The 27,628-nt window shown below is 42.8% G+C and overlaps 1 protein-coding gene across 1 annotated transcript in view; it reads left to right on the top strand.

Moving 5' to 3' along the window:
* rnf213b (ring finger protein 213b) overlaps nt 1-27,133 on the top strand; it is a 35,369-nt gene extending 8,236 nt beyond the window's left edge. The window contains exons 17-65 of the mRNA XM_039616367.1: nt 51-200; nt 306-934; nt 1,807-1,966; nt 2,073-2,290; nt 2,388-2,531; nt 2,632-2,784; nt 3,188-4,454; nt 4,547-4,731; nt 4,833-4,985; nt 5,822-9,622; nt 9,707-9,843; nt 10,882-10,980; nt 11,083-11,195; nt 11,315-11,428; nt 12,023-12,081; nt 12,177-12,333; nt 12,505-12,640; nt 13,067-13,255; nt 13,645-13,778; nt 13,878-14,053; nt 14,393-14,596; nt 14,681-14,868; nt 14,957-15,077; nt 15,685-15,785; nt 15,964-16,140; nt 16,598-16,743; nt 16,839-16,938; nt 17,098-17,209; nt 17,435-17,639; nt 17,783-17,970; nt 18,200-18,322; nt 18,719-18,820; nt 19,020-19,265; nt 19,842-19,926; nt 20,015-20,049; nt 20,170-20,270; nt 20,371-20,515; nt 20,611-20,767; nt 20,858-20,952; nt 21,039-21,287; nt 22,609-22,741; nt 22,846-22,929; nt 23,880-24,063; nt 24,465-24,666; nt 24,746-24,823; nt 24,977-25,174; nt 25,417-25,506; nt 25,874-26,052; nt 26,536-27,133. Of these exons, the coding sequence (XP_039472301.1) occupies nt 51-200; nt 306-934; nt 1,807-1,966; nt 2,073-2,290; nt 2,388-2,531; nt 2,632-2,784; nt 3,188-4,454; nt 4,547-4,731; nt 4,833-4,985; nt 5,822-9,622; nt 9,707-9,843; nt 10,882-10,980; nt 11,083-11,195; nt 11,315-11,428; nt 12,023-12,081; nt 12,177-12,333; nt 12,505-12,640; nt 13,067-13,255; nt 13,645-13,778; nt 13,878-14,053; nt 14,393-14,596; nt 14,681-14,868; nt 14,957-15,077; nt 15,685-15,785; nt 15,964-16,140; nt 16,598-16,743; nt 16,839-16,938; nt 17,098-17,209; nt 17,435-17,639; nt 17,783-17,970; nt 18,200-18,322; nt 18,719-18,820; nt 19,020-19,265; nt 19,842-19,926; nt 20,015-20,049; nt 20,170-20,270; nt 20,371-20,515; nt 20,611-20,767; nt 20,858-20,952; nt 21,039-21,287; nt 22,609-22,741; nt 22,846-22,929; nt 23,880-24,063; nt 24,465-24,666; nt 24,746-24,823; nt 24,977-25,174; nt 25,417-25,506; nt 25,874-26,052; nt 26,536-26,674 (12,341 nt within the window). The 3' untranslated portion in view covers nt 26,675-27,133. The remainder of the gene's footprint in view (nt 1-50; nt 201-305; nt 935-1,806; nt 1,967-2,072; nt 2,291-2,387; nt 2,532-2,631; nt 2,785-3,187; nt 4,455-4,546; nt 4,732-4,832; nt 4,986-5,821; nt 9,623-9,706; nt 9,844-10,881; nt 10,981-11,082; nt 11,196-11,314; nt 11,429-12,022; nt 12,082-12,176; nt 12,334-12,504; nt 12,641-13,066; nt 13,256-13,644; nt 13,779-13,877; nt 14,054-14,392; nt 14,597-14,680; nt 14,869-14,956; nt 15,078-15,684; nt 15,786-15,963; nt 16,141-16,597; nt 16,744-16,838; nt 16,939-17,097; nt 17,210-17,434; nt 17,640-17,782; nt 17,971-18,199; nt 18,323-18,718; nt 18,821-19,019; nt 19,266-19,841; nt 19,927-20,014; nt 20,050-20,169; nt 20,271-20,370; nt 20,516-20,610; nt 20,768-20,857; nt 20,953-21,038; nt 21,288-22,608; nt 22,742-22,845; nt 22,930-23,879; nt 24,064-24,464; nt 24,667-24,745; nt 24,824-24,976; nt 25,175-25,416; nt 25,507-25,873; nt 26,053-26,535) is intronic.
* Nucleotides 27,134-27,628: the final 495 nt, after the last annotated feature.

The raw sequence follows: 27,628 nt of genomic DNA, 5'->3' as shown, positions 1-27,628 counted from the left end.
GAGGTCACAAACTGTCTTGATTAATATGAGCTGCATCGTGTTTTCCACAGACAAGACAAACGCCAAATCTGAGAAGGTTCCTGTCAGTGCAGACGACGTTTTAGCTCAGAGAGAGAAAGATCTGAACACGTTCATGCAGAGGAAACAGCAGATGGATAATCTCATAAAGATGATAGCAAAGGTTACAGAAAGCATCACAGGTGAGTAGAATGACGAATGTCGTTCATTTCATCATTTTAAATATTTTTTGCTCTGTGTGGTGGTTTTATGGCTTCTTCACACTAACATGGTTCTTATGTAAATAGTTCCTGAGATGTTGGTCCTGGAGGAGCAGCACAGTGCAGATCTCCACGCTGTAAGCCTGAACAAACTGATGCTTGTTCAGCCCTTTGATGCTGAAGGCAACTTAAAGAGCGCTGGCTCTCCACGCATCCTCTGGTATAAAAACAGTATGAATGTCCTGAAAATGGCCACAGAGATGCACAAACTGCGTGACAGCAACCTGATTCTGTCCTCGTGGGTCAAAGGAGCTGCATCTTTGGCAGCGAGATATCCCTCACAAGCTCCTGTTCCAGTGAACCTAACACAGGTCTGCGACAACATCTGGAACCCACTGCTCACCGAGTTTGTTGACCTCGGCGTGAGCATTGCAGAAGCAAATATCACCTTTAGGCAGCTCGATCACATTTTGCTGGAGTCTGGCGACCAGGGTGATGGGAAGATCATGAAAACAGAGCTGGATCTGATGTCGGAGATGTTTTCTGAGGCAGGAGGGTTCAAACCTGAGGTGAACTGGGTGAAGATGAGGCTCGACCAGATCCAGAAGTATAGACAGCTCCACGAGGCGGCGGCTGCAGCCAGCGCCGTGCTGAAGATTGCAGGGAAAATGAGGCTTTCTGGAAACTTCGCTGAGATCGAAACACTCAGTCAACTGGTAATACTTTATGAATATTACTATTTACTTAAAGCATGTTCTCAAAGTCTCTGTGACGTGGTGGCCAAAACTGAAGACGTTTAATAGATTTGTGTAGGAAAAAAAATATACGCTACATTTTCCAGAATTTGTTTTTAACAGTTTCTAATGTTGTAACCTGGAGTTTCAGTCAGGCATCAGCCTGGAGGCACTGTCTGCTTCTAGCCCTTACAGAGCCTGGAGGTGTTTTTTGGTTAATTCTCCTGCTGAAAAAACAAATGTATTTCCCTCTGAGCTTGAACTAGATGAGACTGTGTGTCTCTGCAGGAACAGTGGCAGTAGCAAAACCCCCAGACATCATCACAGCTCCTCCTGCACATGTGCAGATGCCATTTGTTCACCTTCTCTGTGTCATGGCAGTTTTCTTTTTCGTCTCAAGAAGGCGGTGGATCACGTAGCACTTTCATCACACAGGCCTGCTGATACAGTCTCCTCCCAAGAGCTTTTACTTATATCTATTTGCTGCTTGATCTTTGAAAAGCAGAGAGAACATTTTTGGACCTACTGACCTTCATGTATTAATGTAATTACTGTATTTAAGCTCACTGAGCAGATCTTGCCATGATGTGCATGTTTACAGTAGCTGAGTCACGCTTCTTTATTTAACTTCTGCACAACTGAACTGATGTTCTTGAAACCATCAGGCAGCAACCTCATGTGCTAAATGTGTGCAAAGCTCTCCTCATAGTTTTGGTGTCTTCAGCTATCTTGACTCCTACTGTAAAACTAAATACCAAAAAAGTGATATTTGTTGCATAAAACATAAGCTACACAGAAGCCCAAACATTTATATTGATAGTAACTAAATAATGTTTCATTCTTACCTTTCGCAGGAAGAGGACAGCTTTAAGCACAGGGCTCTGAGCTCTCTGAGTGACGACCTGTTTCGTGCCAGACAGCAACTCTCCAAGGTCACCAAGCAGCACACCGCCTGTCTGGAAGAGTTTCTAGCGAGCCAAACTCTTGTCACCTGGGTCAAAGAGAACCTTAAAAGTAAGGTGATCTCATGAAAAACACAATGTGTCCCTTTTTTGGTTATAAATAATTTTGTGGCCTTGCAGAAGATGCCGCCGTCCTCACTTTGTCCTCCCGTCAACAGACATGAGCGACGTGAAGGTTTACGTGGATCTGGCTTCCATATCTGCTGGAGAGAACGACACAGAGATCGATCAGGTGGCCTGCTTCCATGATGCAGTGATGGGCTATGCCCCTCTGCTCTACTCCCTCTCCCCTCAAGCTGGCTTTAATGAATTCATGAGGTGTGCCCAGCAGGTGTGGGACGCCCAAAGTAGGGACGAGAAGCTCCCTGACAAACTGGTAAAAAACTGGTATTTACATCTTCTCTCTTATTTTTACGCCTACATCCTGGCTGATGTTGCAAAGCAGCAACAATTTTCTTTGGTTTGTTTTTCAGAGCGAGTCTACCCGGTTACTGAGCTGGCTAAAAGCACTGAAGGAGACTCACGGCTCTGTCGAGCAGTCCTCACTCTCCTTGGCTTCCTCGATTAATGCTAATGGAGTTTATCACATAAAATGGTCTGATAAAAACACACAGAGGGTGAGTGCACAGTGTTCCTGTGACAAACACAGAATATGGGGCTTCAAAATGAACTGATTTTCAAATTCTTATTAGTAATTTTTTTCCGATTCCTTTGCAGAGATGTCTTCAAAACATGGTGAAGGTCACAGTGAGAAGCAGCAGAGAGGAGAAGAGCTACAAGCTCGAGGATCTGCTCGAGCTACAAAACAAACTCATGCTCATGTCGTCCAAAGGGGAGCATGGCAGAGAGCAAGTCAACAGGTTCACAGAGGTCAGCGGCTTTTAAACGGTTAAATTATGACTCTTCTTAGCAAAGGAAACTCACTGGAGGTTTCTCAACTTCTTTATTGTGTTTCATCCTATTTCTCAGACTTGTGTACCTGTTGTGTACTTGAATTAAAGCTTTGACTCCACCACTTTTACAGCTGAGATAATAGGATGCAAGAGATCTCAAAAGTATTCCAGAAAAAAAGCAGACCTGTTATTGACTCTTGGTTGGCATGACGATAAGTCATCCTATCTGACACCTTTGCTAGTTTTTGTGCAATAAATGCGGTTCTGTCCACTGATACTAGAACCTAAGCTAAAGGGAGTTAAACATTTCAGCTGTAGACCTGGTGTCTGTGGTTTAGGATAGTATTAACTGCAAAACTCCTGCTGTCATGTCCTCGTAGGTTTTTGAGGGAGTTCAGAGACTGGGCACCATCCTTCTTCAGATGCAAACATCTGGGAACATGCTCTTCAGAGACTGGCACGCTGAGGTCGAGTGCTGCCAACAACAGCAGCAGCCGTGCATCAGAGTCACCTTCTTGTCCCTGAAGGGAAAACAGATGATGTACTACGGTGAGGTGACAGCGCAGCTGCAAAACCTTGCGCAGTCCATGGATATGTGCCAGAAGGAATGGCGTTCCTTCGTCAGCAGCATGCGCTCCCGCTTTGGCTTGCTGAACCACTACACCTCAGAGCAGATGGTTTATTTGTGCCACTGGATACACAAAGTGTGTCAACGCCAGCCATCTGTTCCTCAGCAGTTATGGCACTTACTGTTTTCCATAAAACCTGAGTGCACGCCAAATGATGTCAGACACGCCCACATTAATGCAGCAAGAATGAGCCCGAACGCTGATGAGTTAGAAGATGTTTCATCTGATGACGATGACATGTATTACGAACCTTCAAAAGATGTGATGCCAGCACAACAGGCTGAAGTGGACATGAAAGAGGCTTCTGATTTGATGGAGTTTTCTTCGAATGATGAAGAAGATGAGGAGGACAGTCTTGAGAATCTCTGGCAGCAATTCAAAAAAGACATGAGTCTTTACCTGAGTGAGTCGCTGGATATCTTGACACTAGCCAACTTCCTCTCATGCCTCTCTGAGATGAACCAGCAGCACACGATCAGAAACCTTCCGTCGGTTCTCCAGGAAGGAAAGCCCAATCTCGTTCTGTGCCCCATTGGAGAGGTTTTCACCACCACCCTCTCTTTTTACATGGAGAGTCCAGAGCAGCCTCTGCCGTCTGCTGATGAGGTTCTAGTCTGCAGAGAGGAAACCACAGAAGAGGAAGTGGAGATCTTTCTGCGCCGAGCTCTGAGTCAAGGCTCCAGACAAAACTGCCAGAAGATATACTCTCTGGTGAATCCAGGGCTGCTGGGATATGATGTCAGTGTAGCTTTAGGGGAGATCTTCGACAGTCTTGAGAGAAGTGCCGGCCCGCATTATCATCTGGTCATAGTGAGTCCGGTTGTGCACCAGCACAGATACGTGCCCTCTTTCTTCAGCAATGACAAAGTACAGGCTGGTGTGGGTATAACAGCGGACACTGCCAGGAAATATCTACATCACCACTTCACACAAAACACACTTCAGCAAAACCCCGTCACACTGGTTTCTCCAGACAAGCTCTCAGTCTGGATTGTGTCATCTGAGCGCCCTGCAGTCGGTAAGGACGACTCCTCCTTGCATTAAAATCCATTAAAAATGCAGTTCAGTTACAATATTTAAATGTTGCCATCTTTTCTTTTTCATTCATAGGGAAATCACTTTACATTGATCGTTTGTTTGAGAAGTTCAAGGAGATATCTCCCAGAGCAAAACATATCAGCCTCAAGCTGATTGAGCCATGCGTTGACATAGACTCACTGATTAGGAGTCTGTCAGAGAATCTGGAACCTTTGAGAGAGCAGGATCCCGTCATTCTGCACATTGACACCGCTGGAGTAAGTATGCAAGCATTTACAGCTGCAGGCCGTTTGTTCTGCTGTTGCTTGTGCTTGACTTTGACAGTCTGTCTTGTTTTTTCACTTTGGTCACCTCTCAGGTTCGTTCAGGTTTGGAGGAGCTCTTGTTCCACCTGTTAGTTCTGGGTTGTTTGAACGACAGCCATGGCATGCTGTGGAGAAGAAATGTGGCTCACTTAATCACTGTTGAGGTCCTGAAAACATATGCATTCCCCCCAAATCATCAACAAGAGGTAATGAGCTTTTTCAGACCCTCATTGAATAGAACTTCAGAACTTCTTGAATAATGTTTTGGAAAATGTCACATTTCATGTGTCTTTAAGAAAAACTCATCTTTTTAGCTGGATTTTTTTTTTTATAAATGGATTTAACTTTGAATGCTAAAATATTTTAGATGGTAAAGAACTCATACAAAACCATCATGTGTGAATGATATTGATATTGCCTGTTGGTTAGTGAAGTGTTGTGAAACCTCATGATGAGTCTTTTTGTTGTCACAAGTGAGCGGTGAATCTTACCACAAGACTCTGATTTGTTAGTAAAGATTTGCCAGAAACACGTTAGACCCGCCATAAAACATACCCTGCTTGATCGTCTTTCAACACTCATGAGACCACAGTTTACCAAATTATCTTCATGTTATAATTAATAAGACTTTCAACTAGTAATTAAGACCATAAGTTTATCATAAAAGTCTTTACCGAAGTCACAGAGCAAGCAGGCTGAGGGTTGTTTAGACTTTTATACAGCTGGATGCTTTGCAACCGGAGGAGTCGCAATAGTAATGTGGTAGTGTAGCAAATTACTTTCCCTACCGAGTAATTAAGTAATATATTGCATTTCTTTTAATAAAAGTAACAAGTAATGTGCAATACATTACATTTTTTGAGTAACAACTCCAACATTGTCTTTGAGTCTAGTATATTTTAATTCACTGCCCTAAATCTGCAAGCTTATTATATCTGTAAACTTTTAAAAGGTTCAAATGAATCATTTGCCGATTTGTGAACATTTTGTGAATCTCCTGTTGATTTAATTTTTTCTTTAATGTTTGATTTTTTTCATGCAGACGAAGCTTGGACTCCTTGATGTTTTGCCCACCATTCGTTGTAGGCCTCCAAGAGAGGTGCTGCAGTTATTGGCCAGTCGAAGGTCATTAAGAGTTAAGACCTTTGATCCACTGATGGATGTTCAGGAGTTTTACAGTGAGGGAATTCAAAGACCTTATCAGTACTTAAGGCGTTACAAGGAGAAACAGGATCTGGATCATTTTAACTACCAGGAGGGTTCCAGAATGGGGGATCCCAGTGACTGTCTCAATCTCTTCCTGTCCTACTGTGGAATGCAAGATCCATCCTGGGGTGAGCTGAAGAACTTCTCCTGGTTCCTCAATGTGCAGCTGAAAGACTGTGAGAACTCAGTTTTCTGCGATCGAGAATTTCTTGCTGACCAGCTTCCTGGTTTCAAAGGGTTCATTGTAAAGTTCATGATTCTAATGGCAAGAGATTTTGCCTCGCCATCTCTGGACATGTCCGATGAAAGTCCCATGCCACTCATGGAGAACAGTCAGGAAGAGGAACTTCTGGCCCGTCTGACAATTCGTAAGCGCTGGGAAAATGAGTCTCATCCATACATTTTCTTCAATGCGGACCACATGTCAATGTCTTTCCTCGGCTTTAATGTACAAAAATATTGGCAAAACACACTTAATGCAGTTGATCCTCGCAGCAATGCAGTCCTGATACACGATGTGATGTCACAAGAGCTTTTTCAAGGTTTGCAGCGGCAGAGGATATCTCTCACTGAGGACTTTGATCAGTTACCCCGGGCAGACAAAATCAAAAGGATTTCTTGCGTTGTTGGAGCAAAGAAAGGAATTGCAGACAAGCGATTTGATCCAGACCCTACCTATGAGCTCACTGCTGACAATGTGATGAAGATGTTGGCCATACACATGAGATTCCGATGTGAAATTCCTGTTGTCATCATGGGTGAGACTGGCTGTGGAAAAACCAGATTGGTCCGTTTCCTTTGTACTCTACAAAGGGAGGGAAGATCAGTAGAGAACATGGTGCTTGTTAAGGTGCACGGTGGAACCACTGCAGAAATGATCTACAGGAAGGTGAAGGAGGCTGAGGCACTTGCTCACCAGAACCGTGTGAAGCACAATCTAGACACCATTTTATTCTTTGATGAAGCCAACACCACAGAGGCCATTTTTGCCATCAAGGAAATCCTGTGTGACCGAACAGTGAGAGGACAACCTCTGAAGGCTGACAGCGGTTTAAAAGTAATAGCTGCCTGCAATCCTTACAGGAAGCACTCACCTGAAATGGTGGAACGTTTGGAACGTGCTGGATTGGGATACCGAGTGAAGGCTGATGAAACAGAAGACCGCCTTGGCAAAGTCCCTCTAAGGCAGCTGGTCTACAGAGTTCACCCTCTGCCTCCCAGCATGGCTTCTTTGGTGTGGGATTTTGGTCAGCTGAGTGATTCAACTGAGCTTTCCTATATCCAACAGATTGTCCAGAAGAAAGTTGCTGACCATCGTTTGCCACTGTCATGCAAGGGCATCATTTCAAATGTGTTAGCAGCCTCCCAGAAATACATGAGAAGTCGTGAAAACGAGTGCAGCTTTGTGAGTCTCAGAGATGTGGAGAGGTCCATGAAAGTGCTAATTTGGTTTTACCAGCACAGCAATGTCCTTTTCAGCAACTCCACCCATCTCAGTGAGGATGATAAAACACTAAAGTGCCTGATTCTTGCAGTTGGAGTCTGCTACTACCCATCTCTGGTGACCAAAGAGGAGTACCTGGATAACATTTGTGGGTACTTCCCGGATTGTTATCGCTCTTCAGATGCACTGCAGAGAGAGATTTCTTCCTGTCAAGACTTCTTCCTTAAGAACATACAAACCAGGGAGACTATAGCCAAAAATGTTGCACTTAAAGAGAATGTGTTTCTCATGGTGGTTTGCATTGAGCTCAGGATCCCACTCTTTCTGGTTGGCAAGCCAGGCAGCTCCAAGTCACTTGCAAAAACTGTGGTTGCTGATGCCATGCAGGGACAGAATTCCCACTGCAAGCTATTCAAGAATCTCAAGCAAGTTCATATGGTCTCCTTCCAGTGCAGCCCTCACTCAAGTCCAGAGGGCATCATAGGGACATTCAGGAACTGTGCTCGCTTCCAGAAGGATAAAAACATGGACGAGTATGTGTCAGTGGTAGTGCTTGATGAGATAGGACTAGCAGAAGATTCTCCTCAGATGCCACTGAAAACCCTTCATCCTCTCTTGGAGGATGGTTGCATCGACAATGACAAGCCAGATCCACACATGAAGGTTGGCTTTGTTGGCATCTCCAACTGGGCTCTTGATCCAGCCAAGATGAACAGAGGGATATTTGTGTCCAGATGGGATCCAAGTGAAGATGAACTTGTTGAAACTGCCAAAGGCATTTGTTCATCCTCCAACCCAATTCTCCTGAAAATCAAACACCTCTTCCCAGCTTTGGCAAAGGCCTTTTTGAGCATCTGTAAGGAGACCTCAAAGAATCAGTTCTTTGGCCTGAGGGATTATTACAGCCTTGTCAAAATGCTCTTTGCTGCAGTCAAAACTACACAGCATGAGCCGGATGATGAGCAGGTGGTAGAGGCCATCTTACGTAACTTCAGTGGACAGCCAGAAGGTTTTGACCCTGTCATATTTTTCCAAGAGATTCTCCAAGACCTTAAAGAAATTCCAAGACCAAGCACCCTGCAAATGGTAAAAAAGAATCTTGACCATGGCACCACTGAGGAGAGCCGGTACCTCCTTTTACTGACCACCAACAATGCAGCTCTCCATATCCTTCAGCAACAAGTGTTTGCCAAAGGAGACTATCCACAACCAGAAATCATTTTCGGTTCAGGATTCCCAAAGGACCAGGAATATGCCCAAATCTGCCGTAATGTGAACCGAGTGAAAACATGCATGGAGACTGGACGTACTGTCATCCTCCTCAACATGCAGAATCTCTATGAAAGCCTCTACGATGCCTTGAACCAGTACTATGTTTACCTCAGTAAGCAGCAGTACGTTGATCTGGGTCTTGGCTCCCATAGGGTCAAATGTCGTGTTCATACAAACTTCAGACTGGTGGTAGTGGAGGACCAGAAGAAGGTGTATGAGCACTTTCCAGTGCCCCTTATCAACAGGCTGGAAAAACACAGAGTGGATAGGAGCACCGATCTGGAGCCGTGGCAACACACAGTTCTTGACAAACTGAGAGTGTGGGTGAAGGAGTTCTCCGGCGAGGCGTCAGAAGATTTCAAACAATCTGACATTTTTATTGGCTTCCATGGTGATGCCTGTGCCAGCGCTCTGTTGCAAGCCCTGGAAAGGAGAGCACTAAGAGTGGAAGACACTCAAGAAGCACAAGGCACTCAAGAAGGACCGCAGCAACAGGAAGAACAAAACAAAACACTTGAGACAAGCATGCAGAAAGATGTTATTCAGCTGGAAGATGATCAGGTTGGTGACGTAATGGAAACTGATCAAGAAACTGAGACGTGCGAAAAGAATGATGATGAATCCAGTGAGGTATGTAATGAAAACAAAGTGATGCCAGAAAGTGAAGCGATGATGGACGCAGAAAGTGATTTTGAGTCTGCAAGACAAAATGAGGAGGACGAAGTCTTGGATTTAGCCAAAGGTCTCTTGTTAAACTGTGCCACTCCTGATGCCGTGGTGAGGCTCAAATATTCAGATTTAGCAAAGCAAGAAATAGACAAACTCCAGAGATTGTACTTCCAGCAACAGCATCACCACTCACTTCGGGATTTTCTGGAAGATTGCTTGAAGGTGTATCAGGAGTCCAGCAAGTTTCTGGAGGTAAGGCGCAAAAAAACCTCTAGTTTGTTCTTCATATTCCTTACAGTTTGTTTACTGCACTGTGTGCTTTGTGGTTCTGCATAGGTTACTACATTCTCCAGCTTGTTAACCAAATCAGATGTCAAGGTTGTAGCCCACACTCTAGGACTGCACACAGACAGGATCCTACTACTGTCGCTCCACCAGTTCGACACTGAAGTCTCTTTCTGCAATAAAATACGGTAACGACTTTTCAAATTAAGCAGAATTTACAGCGTTTTCACTAGTTATTTTTCAATGAGATCTTTGTGCAGAATAAAGCTGCTCTCCCATGAGTCTCGACCTGCCACTGAGCTTCAATCATTTTGGACCACAGTTGCTACTCTGCAGTAACACATGCACCGATTCTCCACCTGCTGGAGGGTCTGATTGGAACTGTCCTTAAACTTGTAGCAGATCTCCAGACCAGAACAAGGACTACAGTCCAGGAGTTTGTTTCTGGGATATGATCTCTGGGGAAACACCTAAATGATACACAACAACCACCACAACAGTGACCTGGCCAGCGAGCCAGCTGGTAGAGAAATTGGACACTCAAAGGATGTCGCTGCTAACCAGCTTTTCCCTTGTAAATTCTATATCTTTCTACTGGCTGACTTGCTGCCCAGATAACTGTTGTGGTGCTTGTTGACATCATTGTTCTTCTCTGGAGATCTAATGCGAGCTGATGGGCTGCTTGAAAGATTTTAGTTGAAACCTTTCGATTTTTCTTCTTACTGTTATTCCCCTCCATGAGCTCTACTAGCAGTGCTCCTCTTTTTTTCTTTTTTTAAGAGTGAGGAGGATTGTGCAGCAATCACAGATGGTGTTGTTATTGTAAATGGATGTGCAGTTGTTGTTAAAATATCTGATCAGCCTGCCAAAGTAAAGTCTACATGTGTAAAACATTAAAAATGTCAGATATTGATTAAATCCAGGCTGCCATAGGGCGAGAGGCGGGGTGTTGGACCTGGACAGGTTGCCAGTCTCTCACAGAGCTTAAGTGAAACCCAAGTTATTATTGTAATTGGGAAAAAAAAAAAAACAGTGTAATTTCAAGTTTTAGTTGATGATGGCAGAGTTTCAATGTTGCAGTGTCTAAACACAGACAGTGATGCAGAAATGAGCAAGTTTGGCTTTGCAGGTGCTTACCGGTTTAGTTCAGACGAGCATTTTCTATGCAGCAGTAACAGAGACGCTGATGCGGATTAATCTTGCTCCTGCTCATCTGTCTGCATTAGGGGTTTCCTTCAAAATGCTGGCCACTCTCTTCATATTCTGCTAATCCAAATGGACCTCGAGGAATCCCGCTGCAGCAGCGAGCTCATTGCATCAGCAAAGTAGGTCTCAACCTCAAACACCTGAACATATCTGATTTAAAGCAGGGTCGGTGAGAAACGGGACATATTCAAGGCATTTGAGTTGTATTTGTCTGCCAACAGATACTGCACCATGAATTATCTGATGTCACTGGAGGATCACACTTGTTGGGTGATTTTCATTGTGAAGGTTTCAAGGATCCCAAGTCATTCCCAGTACATTGGTTTCCAAGGAGGTGAGGACCAAGTGGGAAAAAAGTTATTGTTCCACCACACTTATTTGCATGATTGCAGCATTGTGCTTGATGTATTACAATAATACCATAATGTTTTATCTTTTCTATCTTTTCTAAAGGAGTTTGGCACTCGGTGCATATTGACGACCTGAGAGATTCGGAGGACATGAGCCTGAACCTGTCGGTTTTCTGTGGAACTCTGATTAGCAGCCTGCTCAAACCTGCACTCACAGGTAAACACTGTGCAGGAAGTATTATACTGTATCCAAACAGATAGTTTTAGATCTCTGCTCTATAATGACAGAGAGTACGTCAAGGAAATAAAAACCTGTTTTCACGCTGCCTGGAGCTTATTAATCATCATTACATACAACACTGTGTTTTAACCCAAAGTACCCACAGAACAACAAAGGATGAAAGATGCTATTGTTTATATTTCTTGCTCATTTAACCTAATTAGCTAGCTAGGCTAGCTCTCTTAACAACAGTACCTTTTATTTTTTACAGTTTCATTCATTTAAGTTTCTGCAATTTTTCTGTGATTTATCAAACTGTTACTGAGACGTTTGATTTTAAAGACTTTAAATGCAACAGGAAAAAGTGGGTGAATTACTTATAGTTACTAACATCTCACCAGCCAGCTTTAATAAGCCTGAGTGCCGTCATAGGTGTTTGGTTTTAATATGGTTTTTATTTATTTATTTAATCTAAAAAGTAAAATTAAGCTCTTAACTAGATTTTTATATAGTTTTGGTTAGTTTTGCCTTCAAAAGGCAATTTAAGCCTCATTTTCTTGTTACATAAACAATACTCTTAATCTTCTTCAGCAAACCATGATGATATAGAGACCGTGAGGGGAGGAGAGGCCTCTAAAGAAGACAGACATGTGAGTTAATGTCTAATGAGATGATAATGAAACCATGTTTCATTATGTTTAAATGTTTACACTTGAAAAAATAATATAATTGTCTTTGCTTACAGAGCGACAGAGCTCAGCTTAACAGATTGTCTTTAGTGAGGTCATGCATCCAGAAAGCAGTGGGTTTGCTGAGGGACCCCGACGGCGTGGCTCCAAGAAGTATGGAGAGGATGCACGTCCTTCTGAACCTTCTAGGAGCTGGTGAAAACCACACAGGAGGTAAATATCCAATGCTGATCTCTATTTATATATTGCTGAAGTACGCTTTCAATGCCTGACAACAAAAGATGCTCTAAATATGCAGAATTTTGAAATGATTTGATGACTTATATCACTCGACTAATCTTAGATTCCTAGTTTCTTTCTAATCAAACTGCTCTCTGTTTAAAGCTCACTTTCAGAGGTTGTTGTTGAGCAGACTGGTTGAGGCGTTGGCACAACGAGAAGAAATGATGAGCGCTCCTAAAGAGTGGGTGTGCTCAGAGGCCAAGAAACGCCACGCTCTGCAAGAGGGAGGGACTCTGAGGTAAAAGTCTCCTGCTGATGTGATAATAAACTTCACAAGAACCTGTGTGGCATCATTAACTCAGTCAAAGTTTGACTTTATCCCTGTCTATGCAGTATGAATCCATAATTGCAGTAAATCCAGTAAAACTAAATATTTGTAAATTGATCAGTTTCTGGAGGTGAGATGCTCCAGATAGTATTGGACATTTTTATTATTTGTTCATGCACTTGTACAAATAGGCACTTATATGCTATGATTTTCTGTTTTATGTATAAACAAAAAAATACTTGTTTTGATAAATAACTGTTTCAGAAATTTTTCAAGTAAAAATGACAAAACAACACATTTTACGTTATTTTGTGCTCATTTTTATTGTCAGTGCAGTTCTCTGAGACATTTTCAGGAATACATATAAAATAAACTTGTCATAACTTTGGATTTAAGACACACCCTGTGGCGCTGTCTTCAGTCCACCGTGACACCGATCCTGGCCAGCATGTTGGAGGTTATGGACAGGTATGCGAATCTGGATCTGCTCTCTGATGACAGGACCAGTCAGGGCCTGATACAGCTGTGGTTGGACATCCTGGGAGACTCGCAGGTTTTACACCTAACACCTCTCCAAAAACAAAGGTACTGTGCATTACCTCTTCTGTGTGTGAACATTAACACCACCTCTCTAACATTTGCTGTTCGTCTTTTGTGTGATTCCAAAGCCAGCACCTAATGTAAGCTGTGTTTTGGACTTACACCACATGCTCCACTGTGAAAGCTTTGCACTTTCTGAGAAATCTGGAGCCTGTTTAACTTCCTAAAGTCCTTACACCTGCCCGGTTCTCTTACATCTAACACATTCATTTTATTAAAACCAACTATTTTCTTATTGTCTAATATATCACAGAGATATTCACGTATAGTCATGTCACCTGAGAGTGGTAGCACTGTTTTGGTTCATCTCTGTAATAAAAACTACATTTTGTGAACATAAAGCAGTTTTTTTCTCTAATTATAATATTTTCCAGTGAGTCAGATCAGGAGGTGCTTGTGCAGCACCACTTCATGCTGGATGGTGAAGAACAGCCCTGCTCGGCCCCGTTCAGCTGGCTGGTCAGCATGCACCTCGAGACTCTGTGGGAAGAATCTGAATTTATGCCAGGTTAATGACAAACAATGTAAACTCAAAAACAAATCAAACAAATGAGGTAAATGTAGAGCGTTGAAATGGACATCTGTCTGTCTGTCTTTTGCTCTTCAGTAACAAAAGAGGGTGGTGCAGAGAGGATTCTCCAGTTTGTGAGCACCTTCAGCAACAGCAGGCTCGGCAGTCACCTCCAGAAACTCTCAGATGGGGACTGTTTGGACTACGCCCGCCGCTATCTGCATGACTTCCTGCTGCTTTCTTTGAAGATCAAGTCAAAGGAGGAGCTTAAGGTACAAATATTATCAGTCATATATTTCAATAAAACATGTTTTGGGTAAAATAGTATTGGAGTTATTTAAGTTTTTGCAAAATCAAAACTCATTTTTGCCAAGTGACAAATCATCATTTGATCACAATAAGAGCTTCTTGCCACAAGCAATATACTGTATGTAAGGTGGTGAATGTGAAGATCATAGTTTAAAAAAGTCATGAAAACACCCATGAACTTTAAATTAATTTTGAGGAAGAGAAAGAAGGCCTGCGACAGCTTTTTTTTGTTTCAGCAGCAATGAGAAATGAGCCTGGTCTGATGCTTTTACAGTGGCGCTAATTATACGTGTCACATGCAGGTGTTCACCAAGGCCATGCTGGGCTGCGTGTGTGAGCTTCAGACGTCCACGGGCACCAAAGCTGACCTCTCTCCTGCTTGGATAATGGCAGCTTCAAAGCATTTTGCACCCAGACTGGACACCCTCTGCCACATATTTCTGCTGCAGCCCCAGCTAGCTAATCATGTCGCTCAGCAGGGGTCAACGAGGGAGCCGGAAGAAATGGTGAGGATCATCTTTTTGGCTTCATTTTAAACACTCTCTTCACACTTATCTCTTTTATGTTCTTAAGTATTTTATTTCTGGCAGGTGGAGGACATTTTAGCTCTGGGTATCTGTGTCGAGGAGACCAAACTTCTGACCGTGGCCTCCCTGGACGAGTGTGAGTCCTTTATGCGCAGGGTGGAGTTGCTGCAGCCGTGTTTGGATAGAGCATTCGGTCAGAAATACAGCGCCCTGTGTGGCCCTGCCAGTCTACAACACCTGGACTCTATCAGGTGAGTCAAGGTGACAAGATCTAGAGAAGGAAAAGAAAAACATTTCAGTGTTTCTTGGGTTCATTTTTATTCTCGTCTGTCATTTCAGGTCACTGTGGCATGGGATGCTGGTCGTTGCATCTTTCATCCAGCATGTCACCTATAAAGTTAAACAGGACGACTCGAGATTGAAAGATCTGGCTCTCAAACACTGCAACCTTCACCTGAACGTATGTAAAAATGGTTTCTGCGTCTTCTGTGTTTCTCTGGATTTCACAGATTTATTGAGCAGATAACAGCATGAACACTTCTCTCATTTTGACATTTGCTGTGTGAAGGAGCAGATCATGAAACTTAATGGGATTTTTGATTTAATAGTTTCTTTTAAACAGTTTTAAAGCTGTAACAGAAATTTAAAGATCAGAGAAATGCAGAGGTTCAACGTAACCTAGAATTTAAGACCTGATGCAGGAAAAATGTCTCACTCTGACAAAACTCCAACTAATTATTTAATACATACATATGGCAGATGTTGCATGAGTTTGGAAATGAGTACATCAGAGGGTCGACAATGTTAGAGAGGCAAGGCTGAGGTTTTGTGGACATGTGCAGAGGAGGGATAGTGGATGTATTTGACAAAGATTGTTGAAGATGGAGCTTCAGCCGGGAAGCAAAGAAGATGACCTCAAAGAAGATTTATGTATGTGGTGAAGGAGGACATGCAGAGGGTTGATGTGAGAGAGGAGGGTGCTGGATAGGAAGAAACAAAAAACTCTGACTAATCTAACTGTAGATGACTCAAAACAAAACATGTTTCCACTTCCGATCTTCTAACAGCTGATGCAAGAATCTCCGGATGTAAAAAGTGTGGACACGCTGCAGCAGCTGATCCGCATCCTCAATTCTTTCCACGAGGAGTCCATCAGCAGGGACCTGAGGTCAGACTCTGTTTCATCACACTTCAGCTGATTTTAGGCCTAATCTCACAGCAGTATTTCTGTTGCATTAATGGTGTGAATCTTAAATTAACAAATTTCTAATAAGATAATAAATATCTTACATGATCTTATTTCAAAGATATATATGATTCCTCTGGAATGATTTTTTTCTGTGCAGGTTTGGCATTTCTTGCCCGGTTTGCCTCTCTGAGTTCAAAGAGCCGTCCGTCCTGCCGTGTCAGCACGTTATCTGCCTGCCGTGTCTCCAGCGCTGCATTCAGGCCCACAGGCGGTGCCCTAAATGCAAGGAGGAACTGCCATCCAACTTCAACCCCACTGTTTCTCCCACCATCAAGTGAGTGGGGAAAAATAATGTAGCATCTACAGTGGGTCATGTACTGATCAGTCTGTGCAATAATAGTCTAATGGACCATCCTAAAATACCACTGAGGGGTTGACAAAATATATTCATAGTAGGTTTTACATTTATGACTCTGTAACTGGGAGCACCTGCCACCGCTGTGCTTGCCCCACCTGGGCCACAGCCAATCAGAATCCAGCCACAAAAGTTCTAAGATGAAAACTAAACAACCACATAAAAATCGTTCCCACAGAGGGCGCTCCACGTACACAAACAAATAGTCCTTCGGTTAAACATCTGTTCTTTGATCTACGTAGTTTGACCCTGGATGCCATATTTCATGTTCACTCTCATAGTCAGTATTAATTCAGTGATGTTGTACTGCAATGTTATTAAAGTCTGAAGGCTTTCTTCTGATTAATGGCTAACTGTATGAATTTGTGTGGCTCAGGAAATCACTAGAACAGCAGGCGGCCATCAGACGCTGCTGTAACGCCTTCTTCCTGGAGGTGGTGTCCAGGTTCTGCCTGTCAGAGGGTCAGAGCCCAGAAGAAGGGGTCGTGGAGCTGCTCTTCTCTTTACTTGTGTTCGCTACCGGTCAGTGAGTGAATTAGTTAGTGATATTAATCAGATAACCGATGATGCTGTGGCGGTGAGACATTCTCTCTCGGTTGTGCCTTTGTGTGCTGCAGGAGACGTGTACAAGACCAGAGAGCTCACTCCCTTCCTGGAGTGTGTGGATAACAGTCCGGTGGTCCGATCTGTGCTGCCGAAGCTGCTGCTGCAGTACAGGTGAGGTCAGGGTAAATTAGAACTGACGCTGTAGAAACATGGAATGAAAACTAGAGTGTGAAAGAAAAAACAAGGCTCAAAGAAGAAATTTCATTGAACATCCTGTATGTGGAGATCTGGCAAGAATCTTTTCCTGACTCATTGGAATATATGTGTTAGCTTTGCCCAGGTGAAGTCTCACATTCACACCTACCTGAAGAACCTGGAGGAAAATCTTCTAGATATAGAAGACCGCACTGAACTCTACCTGCTGTTCGTCAACTGCTTCCAGGTGAAACAGACAGACTCTCCTTCCCCTTTAGTCCTCTTTGCATTACAATTTTCACCTAGGTTGTTGATATTTGTATATTAGGTTCTTGTAATTTAACAGAAATGAATTGTTTCACATGATGAGAGAATTCAACTTTGAGCTTTTGTACATAATCCTTCATTTCCCAGAAATCAAAATTCACATTTTGCACTAATTTTCAGCCTAAACTGTCTGTTTGCCACTCAGGATTCTCTGTTGTGCTCCAAAGCAAGAGAAGTGAAGAAGAGCATAGAACAGCAAACACAAAGCGATATCAGCTTCCTGAGCAGGATCGCCAGGAAAAAGACTCCAGACAGACAGGAGGACCCGGCAGAGTTCCTGCTCAACACCGCCAGGCTCAGAATGTGTTTGAGCACCGCTGCAGAGCTGCTGGAGAAAACCACAGCTCAAGGTGGGCTACACTTTGAGTCACATATATGTATGTATACGTGCATGCCTGAAATGTTAAATCCAATACTGTGGTGCTGTGAGTTCAGATCATGTGTAAGTCAGTTATCCCAGGCAGGTTTTGAGTGTTTTGTCTTGCATTCAAAGGCGGAGAAATGGAGGCTAATCGGTACCTGCGACTGGTGAGGGGTGTGTTTGAGTACAGCGGTAATGATTGGCTCAGGGTTTACCTGCTGCGAGCCCTCCACAGACGCTCCGGCATCGAGCACATCCTGTCCCTGATGAACAGCCCGGCCTCAAGGTGGATCTTCCCTGCAGAGGTGCTTAGACTTCAGGTAAGAAAATATCTAAAACAACAGAGAGCCATCCATCCACCCATCCACCCATCCATCCTTTTATCCTTTCATCCATCCATCCATCCTTCTATCCATCCATCCACCCATCCATCCATCAACCCATCCATCCTTTTATCCTTTCATCCATCCATCCATCCATCCATCCATCCATCAGAGGCTAGGTTACAGTATTTCATAATTAAACACTGAAATCTTTTTTTCCTTACAGAGGATGATTCCGACTAGCGTGGATAATTTCCTTTGCTGCGGAGCTTCTTATCGAGCCATGAGAGACGCTGTGGCTCGAGTTCTTCTGGAGAGCACCTCTGACACCTTTGTGACAGAGCTAAAGGTGAGGAAGATGCCAGGAGGTGGATGAGGGTCTTAAGTTGACTTATTTTTTGGGGCAGTGCACAGTTCAGAAGAGGAAAGAGCTTTAATGCTGTCTGTAGATGTGTCATGTCTCCTGATGACCACCAGGGCTCAGCGAGGTCATTTAAAAGAGTGTGTGAAAGAAAATAATCAGTTAAGCATTGAAGGAACATAAACATTTCATATTAACTCAAATTGTTAGCATTTATAGGCACTTAACATTTAATAAAAGAGATTTAGGATGATTTATTGACTGTTTTTTTTCATGTGTTGTTAAATTCTACATTTAAAACAAGCTCTTAAAGGTTGTTTTAAATGACCTACCTTCAGCTTGTTCACTTGTTTAACGTAATATTTGTTTTGTCTTTCTCTACAGAAACTTGAAGGTTCTCAGATCAGCTTCCTGGCCCTGGCCTTGTTCAGACAGGTCACCTGTCGCTACAAGTCACCTGATGTCAAAATACATCCCTCCAAACAGGTAAATGTCCACGTGTGTTACGTCAATCATAAACTGATATTTGACAGTAGATACTGATTCTGTGTTTTATACTTATATCCTAAATACACAGAATAACTTTATGTATCACACTGAAACAAAGCAGCATACAGCAGATGGCTAAAAAAACAAACAGTAAATGCTCTACAGTTTTCTGACATGTTGCACTCTGAATTTACAGGACACAGCAAGGCTGGAAGAGCTCCTCGGAAAAAACGTCAAATCAGGGGAATTCGGGAATTTCTGCACTTCACTTCTTTCCAGTCACATTGGCGGACCACATTCATGTCTCCATATAAGCCAGAATCTGCCAGCTCAGAGGCAAACCCTCCTGGAGCTGCTGGTCCATCTGGTCTCTGTGCTCCTCAGTGAAAGTCCTCTGCTCGTTCCTCTTCGTCAGATAGCCTTCCAGCCTGGAAACGTCACAGTGAGACACTTCTTACAGTCACTTACACTATTTTTTGTCCCACTCTGCTAGAGTAGCTTTGCATGACTCACAGCTCAAAATAATCATTATTTATTTGATGCTAAGCCTTGACTATATCTGGAATATTCACTCGGCCTTCCTCTAGAGACAGAAAAAACAGAGCAGCATGAATCCTGAATACAGGCCACGCCAGGCCATTTAGCTCTCAGGGATTATTTGCACTTACATGGACCTTATTATGGAAACTTGCACCATGTTTAATATGAGCATCCACCAGTGGAACAGTGTATACGAAGGAAAATCAGGATAAATGTCAGTTTACATGGTTGTTTCATGTCTTCTGGATAACCTGAGAATGACATTTGAATTTTATAAAACCAGGAAATAAAAGATTCAGTCAAGTTTCATTATGTTGAAAATAGGATGTTGTTGTTTTTGATTTTGTTTTTTAAGGGAAAAGTAACTGCAGATTTTTAAAATGTCTTGTGAGGTCATAAATTTGTGTAAATAAATAAAGCTAAATGATAACATCCTGAGGAAAGGGATAAAATTCACTCAATTAATTCTTCCCCCCAGAACGCCTTCCTGCCGACCATGCCAGATGATCACGCGAGTGAAGCCAGACAGTGGCTGACAGGCGAGAAGAAACTACAGTCCTACAGTGAGTGATTCACATTCTCTAGTTTGTTATTTTTGTTTCTGACACTTTCAAATCTGTCTTTTTTTTTTTCTCTTTTTTCTCAATTTAGCGTGTGCCAACGGGCATGTGTGTTTTGTGGGAGAGGTATGAACTATTACTCTTTCCCTAATGCTTGAATTAAAAGTAAATTATTTAACAAGTAAAATATTTCAGATTCAACAAAGCAAAAACAAAATTAACCAGAATTTATGTGCTGTCCCATAGTGTGGAAGACCAGTGGTTACATCAAAATGTTTCTGTGGGATGCCAATCGGTGGAGTAGGACATGTCCCAGTGTCTGGATTTACACAACACACAGTGCAGGGGTATTTCTTTGTTCAGTTAAGCAAACTTGTAACAGTATTTGTCAAATCTCTCTTTATATATCTAATATCTGCTTTCCTCCATGTTTGTGTGAAATGTCAGAGATCAGACGCGGACAGGACACATTTTAGGAGAAGCTCATCAGCGCTCTGACGCCCCAGAAAGGCAGATGACGTACGCTCAGTCCTGCATCCTGCGGCTGCTCATGCACCTCGCCATGCTGCAGGGCGCCATAAAAAATCAGAGAGTGAGAATTTACCTGAATGTGGCTTTGCATATCTGTGGTTTTAAAGGGTTGCATCATGTGATAACACTCCTGTTTTTTGGCGGGGGTGTTTGTAGGAAGTTGGTAAATTGATCCACCCCACACCGAATGATGTCTTTAAATTCCTGTGGCAACATCTTGAAAAGGACATGGAGGTTTTGGGGCGGACTCTGGATCAGAACATGGACAACACAGCGATTACAGTTCATCTGATCCTGGCACAATTCCCTGCAGGTGATAATGACTCGACCATGACTTTTAACATGCTGCTTGTAATGTCGCTGTAGAATAAACGTGTTTTAACTGTGCTGAACGTTAACAAAGGTTCCCGCAATGCAAGACCCGATCTGTCCTCCAGACAGAGACGGCAGCAGTGGGAGAAGCTTGTATGTGATTCTGCCATCAGCCCAGTGCTTCAGGTAAGGAATACAATGTTTTTTAAAGACATTAGAAGACATTTTGTGCTTCAAAGTGATAAAGTTTTGTTTCTTCTGCCTGTTTTCAGGATTTGCAGAACAATCTGGCTGAAGCTCAGAGCAGAATTGGAGCTGATGATGGACTTGCTGGAAGCCCTTTGATGAATCTCCTCTTTGGGGATCCTGGGAAAATGCTGTCCTCCCCCTCTAACTGCCCGACACACCGCTCGTCCTTCTGGACTCTACCCGAGATCATGACAGTGGAGCGTTTTTCTCAGTTGGTGGAAGAAAAGCAGGGACAGAGTGCTTTACCTCTCCTCAGCTTGTTTCTTAAGAAGGTATCAGCCATCATCAGGCCGATGTGCACCACATTTCACAGATTTTATGTTAACAGATCAGGTACAGTGAGGATGGCACAACTCTCCCCTAAATTTCACTGAAATCTGCTGAGGAGCGTCAGAAAAATTGTGCTCAATATCAGAAAAATTCAACTAAAAAGGAAAATATCAGAGGTGATCCTGAACGCTTGTCTGTCACAGTAGTTTAGCTGATGAGTGAGCGAATGTCAAGGCAGGTGGAACCAGAGAGGGCGATGCCTCCAGGGATCTACACACAAACAGAGACAAGATGTACACAAACAGAGAGGGAGAAGGCACAAGACCATAGCAAACAGCACAGGAGACAAAAGAGCAACAAGACCGCTTTTAATAAGACACCAAAACAGTAATTTGCTATATTGTTGAGTCAGCATCAAGCTAAAAGTCAAAACAATGCGACTACGCTTTGAGGGCGTTGCGTATTCAGCGGTTAGTTCTACACTGAATAAACAATGTCAGGCCTCCTCTTCCTCCTGTTACTCTAAACTGTAAAGCCCTTGTACTCTCTCAGTCTCTTCGATTTATGGCTTTACTCAGACTCAGGCTTACACTATGCAAACAGTGGAGAGGACTTTCAGATGAGAGGTCAAACCTAAAAAAAACTCCAGTTATCTTCAGATCTAATGCTTAACACTACAATGGCCTGGATGACTGAGAACCTACACAGGAAAACAAGCAATGAATATTAATGCCCATTGCATTAACAGGCTTTACACAGTATTTCCCATGTTTGCTGTTAGGGTGTTGAATCGTAGCACTGATCTCTGAGCAAAGATCTGAGGTAAAGACCTGACAACATTACAAAGAGAAACCCAACAGTTGCCTTTGGGCAGCAGTTGGCAACAATGGAGAGTAAAAAAAACCCCAAAACTCTCTTTTAATAGGAAGAACTGTGTGAACCAGCTTAAGGCGGGGCAAAAGGGGAAACGAAAGCATATGCCAAAAAGTTTAGGACAGCAACAACAAGAGCATACTTTGCAAAGGCTGAAAATCCCCCCACATCATTAAGTCTCTGAATCCAAAAGCATATCTGGATACGGATGATTTTGTAATGTTTTGTTGGGAACATCAGGAGGATATCTCTAAATGTGTCCTATTGGGCCAAGCCCCATATCCAGAGAAGCTTCGTGCATATCCATTTATTTATTATTTATCACCTGGCTAACAAACAGAATCGACTGTATAACCTCTTTGACTCTGGGGATAATAAAATTCTCTGAGGTTAGTGGAGCCATTAACTTGCAGAAGAAAAGCTGACGCTGGCTTTGTGTGTTTTTCCCAGATTCACTGTGTGCGGCAGTTACATCACCTTCCTGAGCTGGCTGCTTTACAGTCTGACCTGCTGAGGGTGTTTCCTCTGGCGTCACACTCCACACCGCAGACTATTGCGCAAAGGTTACAGCAGATACCAGCAGGTACATCGGCCTCTCATCTGTGACTGATCAACACCAGCAGCAACATAACACACACACAAACACACTCACAGACACAAACTAAATTCTTGCGTCATCCTCACTAGGGTACCAGAAGAAGATGCTGAGTGAGAGAGTGGACAGATTCATCGGCGTGTGGAACTCCCTCAGAGCAGAGGTGGCAAACAACTGTAAGCATCTGCATGTCTGCTTTAAACCCAAGCAACAAATCTCCATCTGATGGTTATCAGTGTCTTTATTTTATTTTATATTATAAACTGAATGCATATCCACCAATTTTATATATAAAAAATACCACTTTATCAAGCAAAGTCTCATTTAGAGTAAACGTGAAGATGTAACTAGGTCCAGATGTGCTTTATAATAGAAAAATAATCACACACTGGAACATATTTAAAACATACTTAAAGCTCAGTCACATGATTACTAAAACGAGTGAAATGATTCTTGAGTGTTTATTGAGTGTCAGAGCAGTTTTCAGTTCCAGCACAGTGTTTAATATAAACAGTGGGAAGTCTTCAGTGTTTGGTGTCATAATATTTAGTTAAACGGTGGAAATATTACATTTTAACTTTTATTTTGGAAAATGAAAACCTCAGGTACAGTTGTGTTATTTGATGTCAACATGGTTTGGGTTTAGTGTTTGTATTGCAAGAGTTACTTAATATTTTCTGGGCATCAGTTACTTAAGTGACTTATGAATGAGAAGGAGATTTCTGTCTGGGTAACTGGTTTTCCAAAATCATCACCTGGGCTCATTCTGACAGCTGTGAAGGAAAAACAGTCCAGAATTAGGAGACTTACAGTTTAAGCAGGCTGGTAGGACCAAAGAACATGCAGCTCCAGAGAATACAGGTGGCGCTGCTTAATGTGAACAATGTGAAGTCTTCAGTCTTCATATGACTCTGCTTAATGTGCACATGTGTGACTCCTTTCAAATGAAACAACAAAATGCACAGATGATGAAGGAACACTGTGTTTCTCGGCAGAAAGATTCAGTTGTTTTGGGAAGATGTCAGAGTTAGGTGTCAAAAATAAATTAGACTTAAAGAAAGAAAGATGTTTTTATTCAGCTGAGCTGCTGTGTTGTTTCATTCTTCTGACTTCTGTGTGTATACAGCAGCAGACTTGGGTGTGGATGTGAACTTCTGTGAGAGGGAGGTGACAGCCGAGAGCTCTGGGGAGTTTCTGACTCCGAGCCGGCACGGCCCAGGGTCCGTTCTCCAAACTCTGGTTGACTTCCTGTCAGAGACTCACAACAGCCTGGTGAGAGAGGCCAGGCGAATGAGCGGCACCGAGGACAGGTCAGTCCAACATCAGCTGCAGAGGCTCGTGGGCCACAAGACTAAATCAAAGTGCCGTTTTCTTCTCAGCTTCCTTAATTAAATAACTGTTTAATTACAGGTGAAGCATAATTAGCAAATAATCTTTTGTAGGGATCGCACTGAGATGAATTAGAAATCTAACAAGATTCCAGATATACAATCAATAAAGATAAATGAACAAAATTCTTGTAAATTGCTGCTAGATTTTGGACATCAGCAGGAAAATAACTTGCAAAGTGATGCATGTGTTGCTGTGTACTTCATGATTGGACCAGAATGATAACAAAAACTACATTTTGTCACCAGTAACTGATGTAACATCCTGTTAGACCCCCTCTGGCTTCTTTAACTGTTAAAATCCTCTCCTGTTTTTTCCTCAGTGAGTACAGCGTTCCTTTGGAGAGGATATCAGAAACCCAGCTGACACTGTGCCACCCAGAGAGAGAGCTGCTGCCCCTGGTTTTAGCCCATTGCCAGTACACCTTGAAGAAAGGGGGCGAGACTGACAGCAGCTATGACCTGCCAATCATCCAGACCCAACTGGCACGCCGCTTCCTGGCTGGAAAACCACTTATCAAAGCGGTAATAATCTAAAGTGCACGTGGATGTCAGGTAAAGCCAAACTGTCTACTGACCTTTTGTCCTCTTTGGTCTAAATCAGGACACCTCGAGGTACCTGAACCGACACCTGCAGGATTTCTCCATGGTTCTAACTGAAGTCAAAAAAAAGATTCCTCAGGTAAAACCATTTTACACACTGCTGTTGTTATCTGGAACTGACAAATGCCAGCTGAGGAATGTCTCACTAGTTCCTGTGAGGCCACTGTGTTCAAGTTAAATTCCTCCCCTGGCGTTCTGCTCCTCGGGCCCGCTGACAGCGTCTGTCTTGCAGGAACCGCTGAAGGGTTCAGTGAGCAGTGCCATGAAAACGGTCCTGCGCTCTTACACGGATGTTTGCGATGCTGTGTTTGTGGTGGAGATCGGCCTCCGATTCCTCGGGAAAACTGGCGGAGAGCCTGAGGGTCAGCTTTTGTCCTACCTCACTGATTCACTGCAGATGGGCCCGCAGATTTCAAGCACCGTAGCCAAGGTATAATTATGCAGATCTGGAGCTTTGTCCGCTATGCAAAGAATGCGATGATTATATTGATCTCATTTTATGAGCCCTCCACTCTTACAGTAGCCCTTCTTTATGTTTCTGTCTTTGAAAACTCCAATTATTGGTTGAATTTTGACATAAATCTGTTCTGTAAATTTGAAGTATACTTGAGCTGTGACTGAGAGGTGAAAACAACATTTCAAAGATCTTTTAAAACTTCTGTTTCTATTCAGGGTCTTGGCCAAAGCAAACTGGAGCACAGCATATTCACCTGGCAGCTTCTGACTTGCTGGAAATCAGAGCTGATGCTCAACAGGAAGCAAGTAAGTGTGAAGAAAATCTTAAAATTCAAGGAATGCCCTCGGTGTGCTCGTTATGCAGTGTGCGGCTTCACCAGCGCTCATGAAAGAGCCACAAAACTCCACCCATGGTGACCACACAATTTGTTTTTGAGTCAGTACTTTTACTCGTGACCCCTGCTGCCTGCCAGGGACTGACCCCAAACCACACCATGGAGAGTGAATTTTTCGCGGCTGTAATCTGTGGAAAGTGTGCCGTCTGACACGGCAGGCGCCCAGAATCTCACCCCAATAAAAACAGAGAAGAATTATTTTCTCTTGAAAAACACTGAAAATGTCTGATACCTGAAATCAAGCAGAAGGCTACATCTAATTCATGATCATGTTGCAGGATCCGTTTCAGAAACTGCCGTCTGAGTTCCAGAAGAAGCTTTCGAAAGAGCAGAAGAAAGACCTGAAGGCCTTCCTCGCTGTCACAGATGTTGACACCTTCTCTTTGGAGCTGCATGAAATTCTTCTGCTGAAGACGAGCAGCGCCGTGCCTGACGAGGCTTACCAGCCACACTGGGAGTAAGAGCATACACATTACAAATGCACCATTTGTGAGATTAGTTGTTGTAGGAGGTAAAACACCAACTGGTAATACAACACAAAAACAATTGCATTATTGATGTTTTTACAGCTAAGATTACCCAATAGCTATTTTTGGACTTTCTTTTTTCGAAAGTCTGCCTTTTGTTAGCGTAAGATTACCACCCCAGTCTAAAGGAATCCATTGATTGTAGACAGCTTTAATCAGAGTAAAGTGTGGCGGTCTCCCCCCCTGGGATTTGGAGTCTTTTGACTTCCAGGGACAAGAGCGTGACCCCTCCAGGCAGCCATCTGTCAGAGGAAAGCAGCTTAAGTTGTGTCCCCTCAGCTACAGGTCATTTCTATTGAAGCAGCAGCAGCAGCAGCTGGGTGGGGAAGTGAATGGGAATGCTTAAGGATGACAACAATGGATGCAGTGCTAACAGTTGTTTTCTTCATGTCCTCCCTCCCTGCTGTCTGCAGCATCAGGTCTACCTTAGAGAACCATCTGGAGAGGAACGACCTTCCACCCCTGCCGGAGCTCGAGTCTTTACCAGAGGAGATCAGTCTGGGACAGAGCGCTGACGTGTGGAGGGCAGCTGTGGAGTTTAAAAGGAGATAGAGAGCAGAAATGTTTCTAGAGTTGCCTGCCACTAATTATTCATTCCACATTATTGGATAGGTTGTTATTAAATGTGCCTTTATACAATGTAAATATTATAAATAATTACAGTTGTTAAATTTCTGTTACTTAATTGTGCCACGTGCAATTAGGGAACAAGTTAATGAATAAATGAAGGACCTAATACACATGAGGTATTTCCCAGCACTTTCACAATCTTTATTTCAAACTTTCATCACATACAGAGTGATTAGAAGCCATGACGATCACTCACACGCACAGTATGAAGCATCAGGCGGAAAACAAAAGTAAATTAGAGATAATAAAGAAATGGTAGCATGGAAACGTGCTCACTTAATTTTAAAGAAGTTGCACACTTTTATTTCTTCTATTTTCATTGAATGCAAAGAATGATAGATTTGGAGATTTAGTGCGAAATAAAATTAGATTGAAAAAAAATGGTCTGAGTCTTTTAGTATGAAGTGATAAATACTCTTTGTGTGAACACTGCACATTCTTGCACTAACTGTACCGCTATTGAATTTTATATACAAATTATAGCCACATTTTAGCTTAACTTGAATTTCTGGCTTTGATTTTCTTATCTTCTCATGCTCTTATTATGTAAACCAGAATGCTGAGGGTAACCTGTTATATTAGCCATTATAACCACAAGTACCTAGAAGGTAAATTTATAGTTAACATTTAATAAATGCTTATTAGTTGTTGAAGACTTTATGCCAGGTCTCTTGCCTTTCCGGTCAGCAATAGAAACAAAGTTAGTAGCATGTAATGACTATAAAGAATGAAGCCTTTATTCTTGAGCCGTATTAAAGGAAAACTTTATGTAATGCTAGATTAAGTTGGGTCAGCTCACTCTCAAAGCATATAACAGCGCTATGTGCGGATTATTTTACAATAACTTAGAGAAAATCTCGTTCTTTCCTTCACGTC

Source organism: Oreochromis aureus, linkage group 8, assembly GCF_013358895.1.
Source record: "Oreochromis aureus strain Israel breed Guangdong linkage group 8, ZZ_aureus, whole genome shotgun sequence".
In the NCBI taxonomy this organism is placed as follows: Eukaryota; Metazoa; Chordata; class Actinopteri; order Cichliformes; family Cichlidae; genus Oreochromis; species Oreochromis aureus.
The sequence above is the reverse complement of the archived record's forward strand: the minus strand, read 5'-3'. Positions and strand labels throughout refer to the sequence as shown.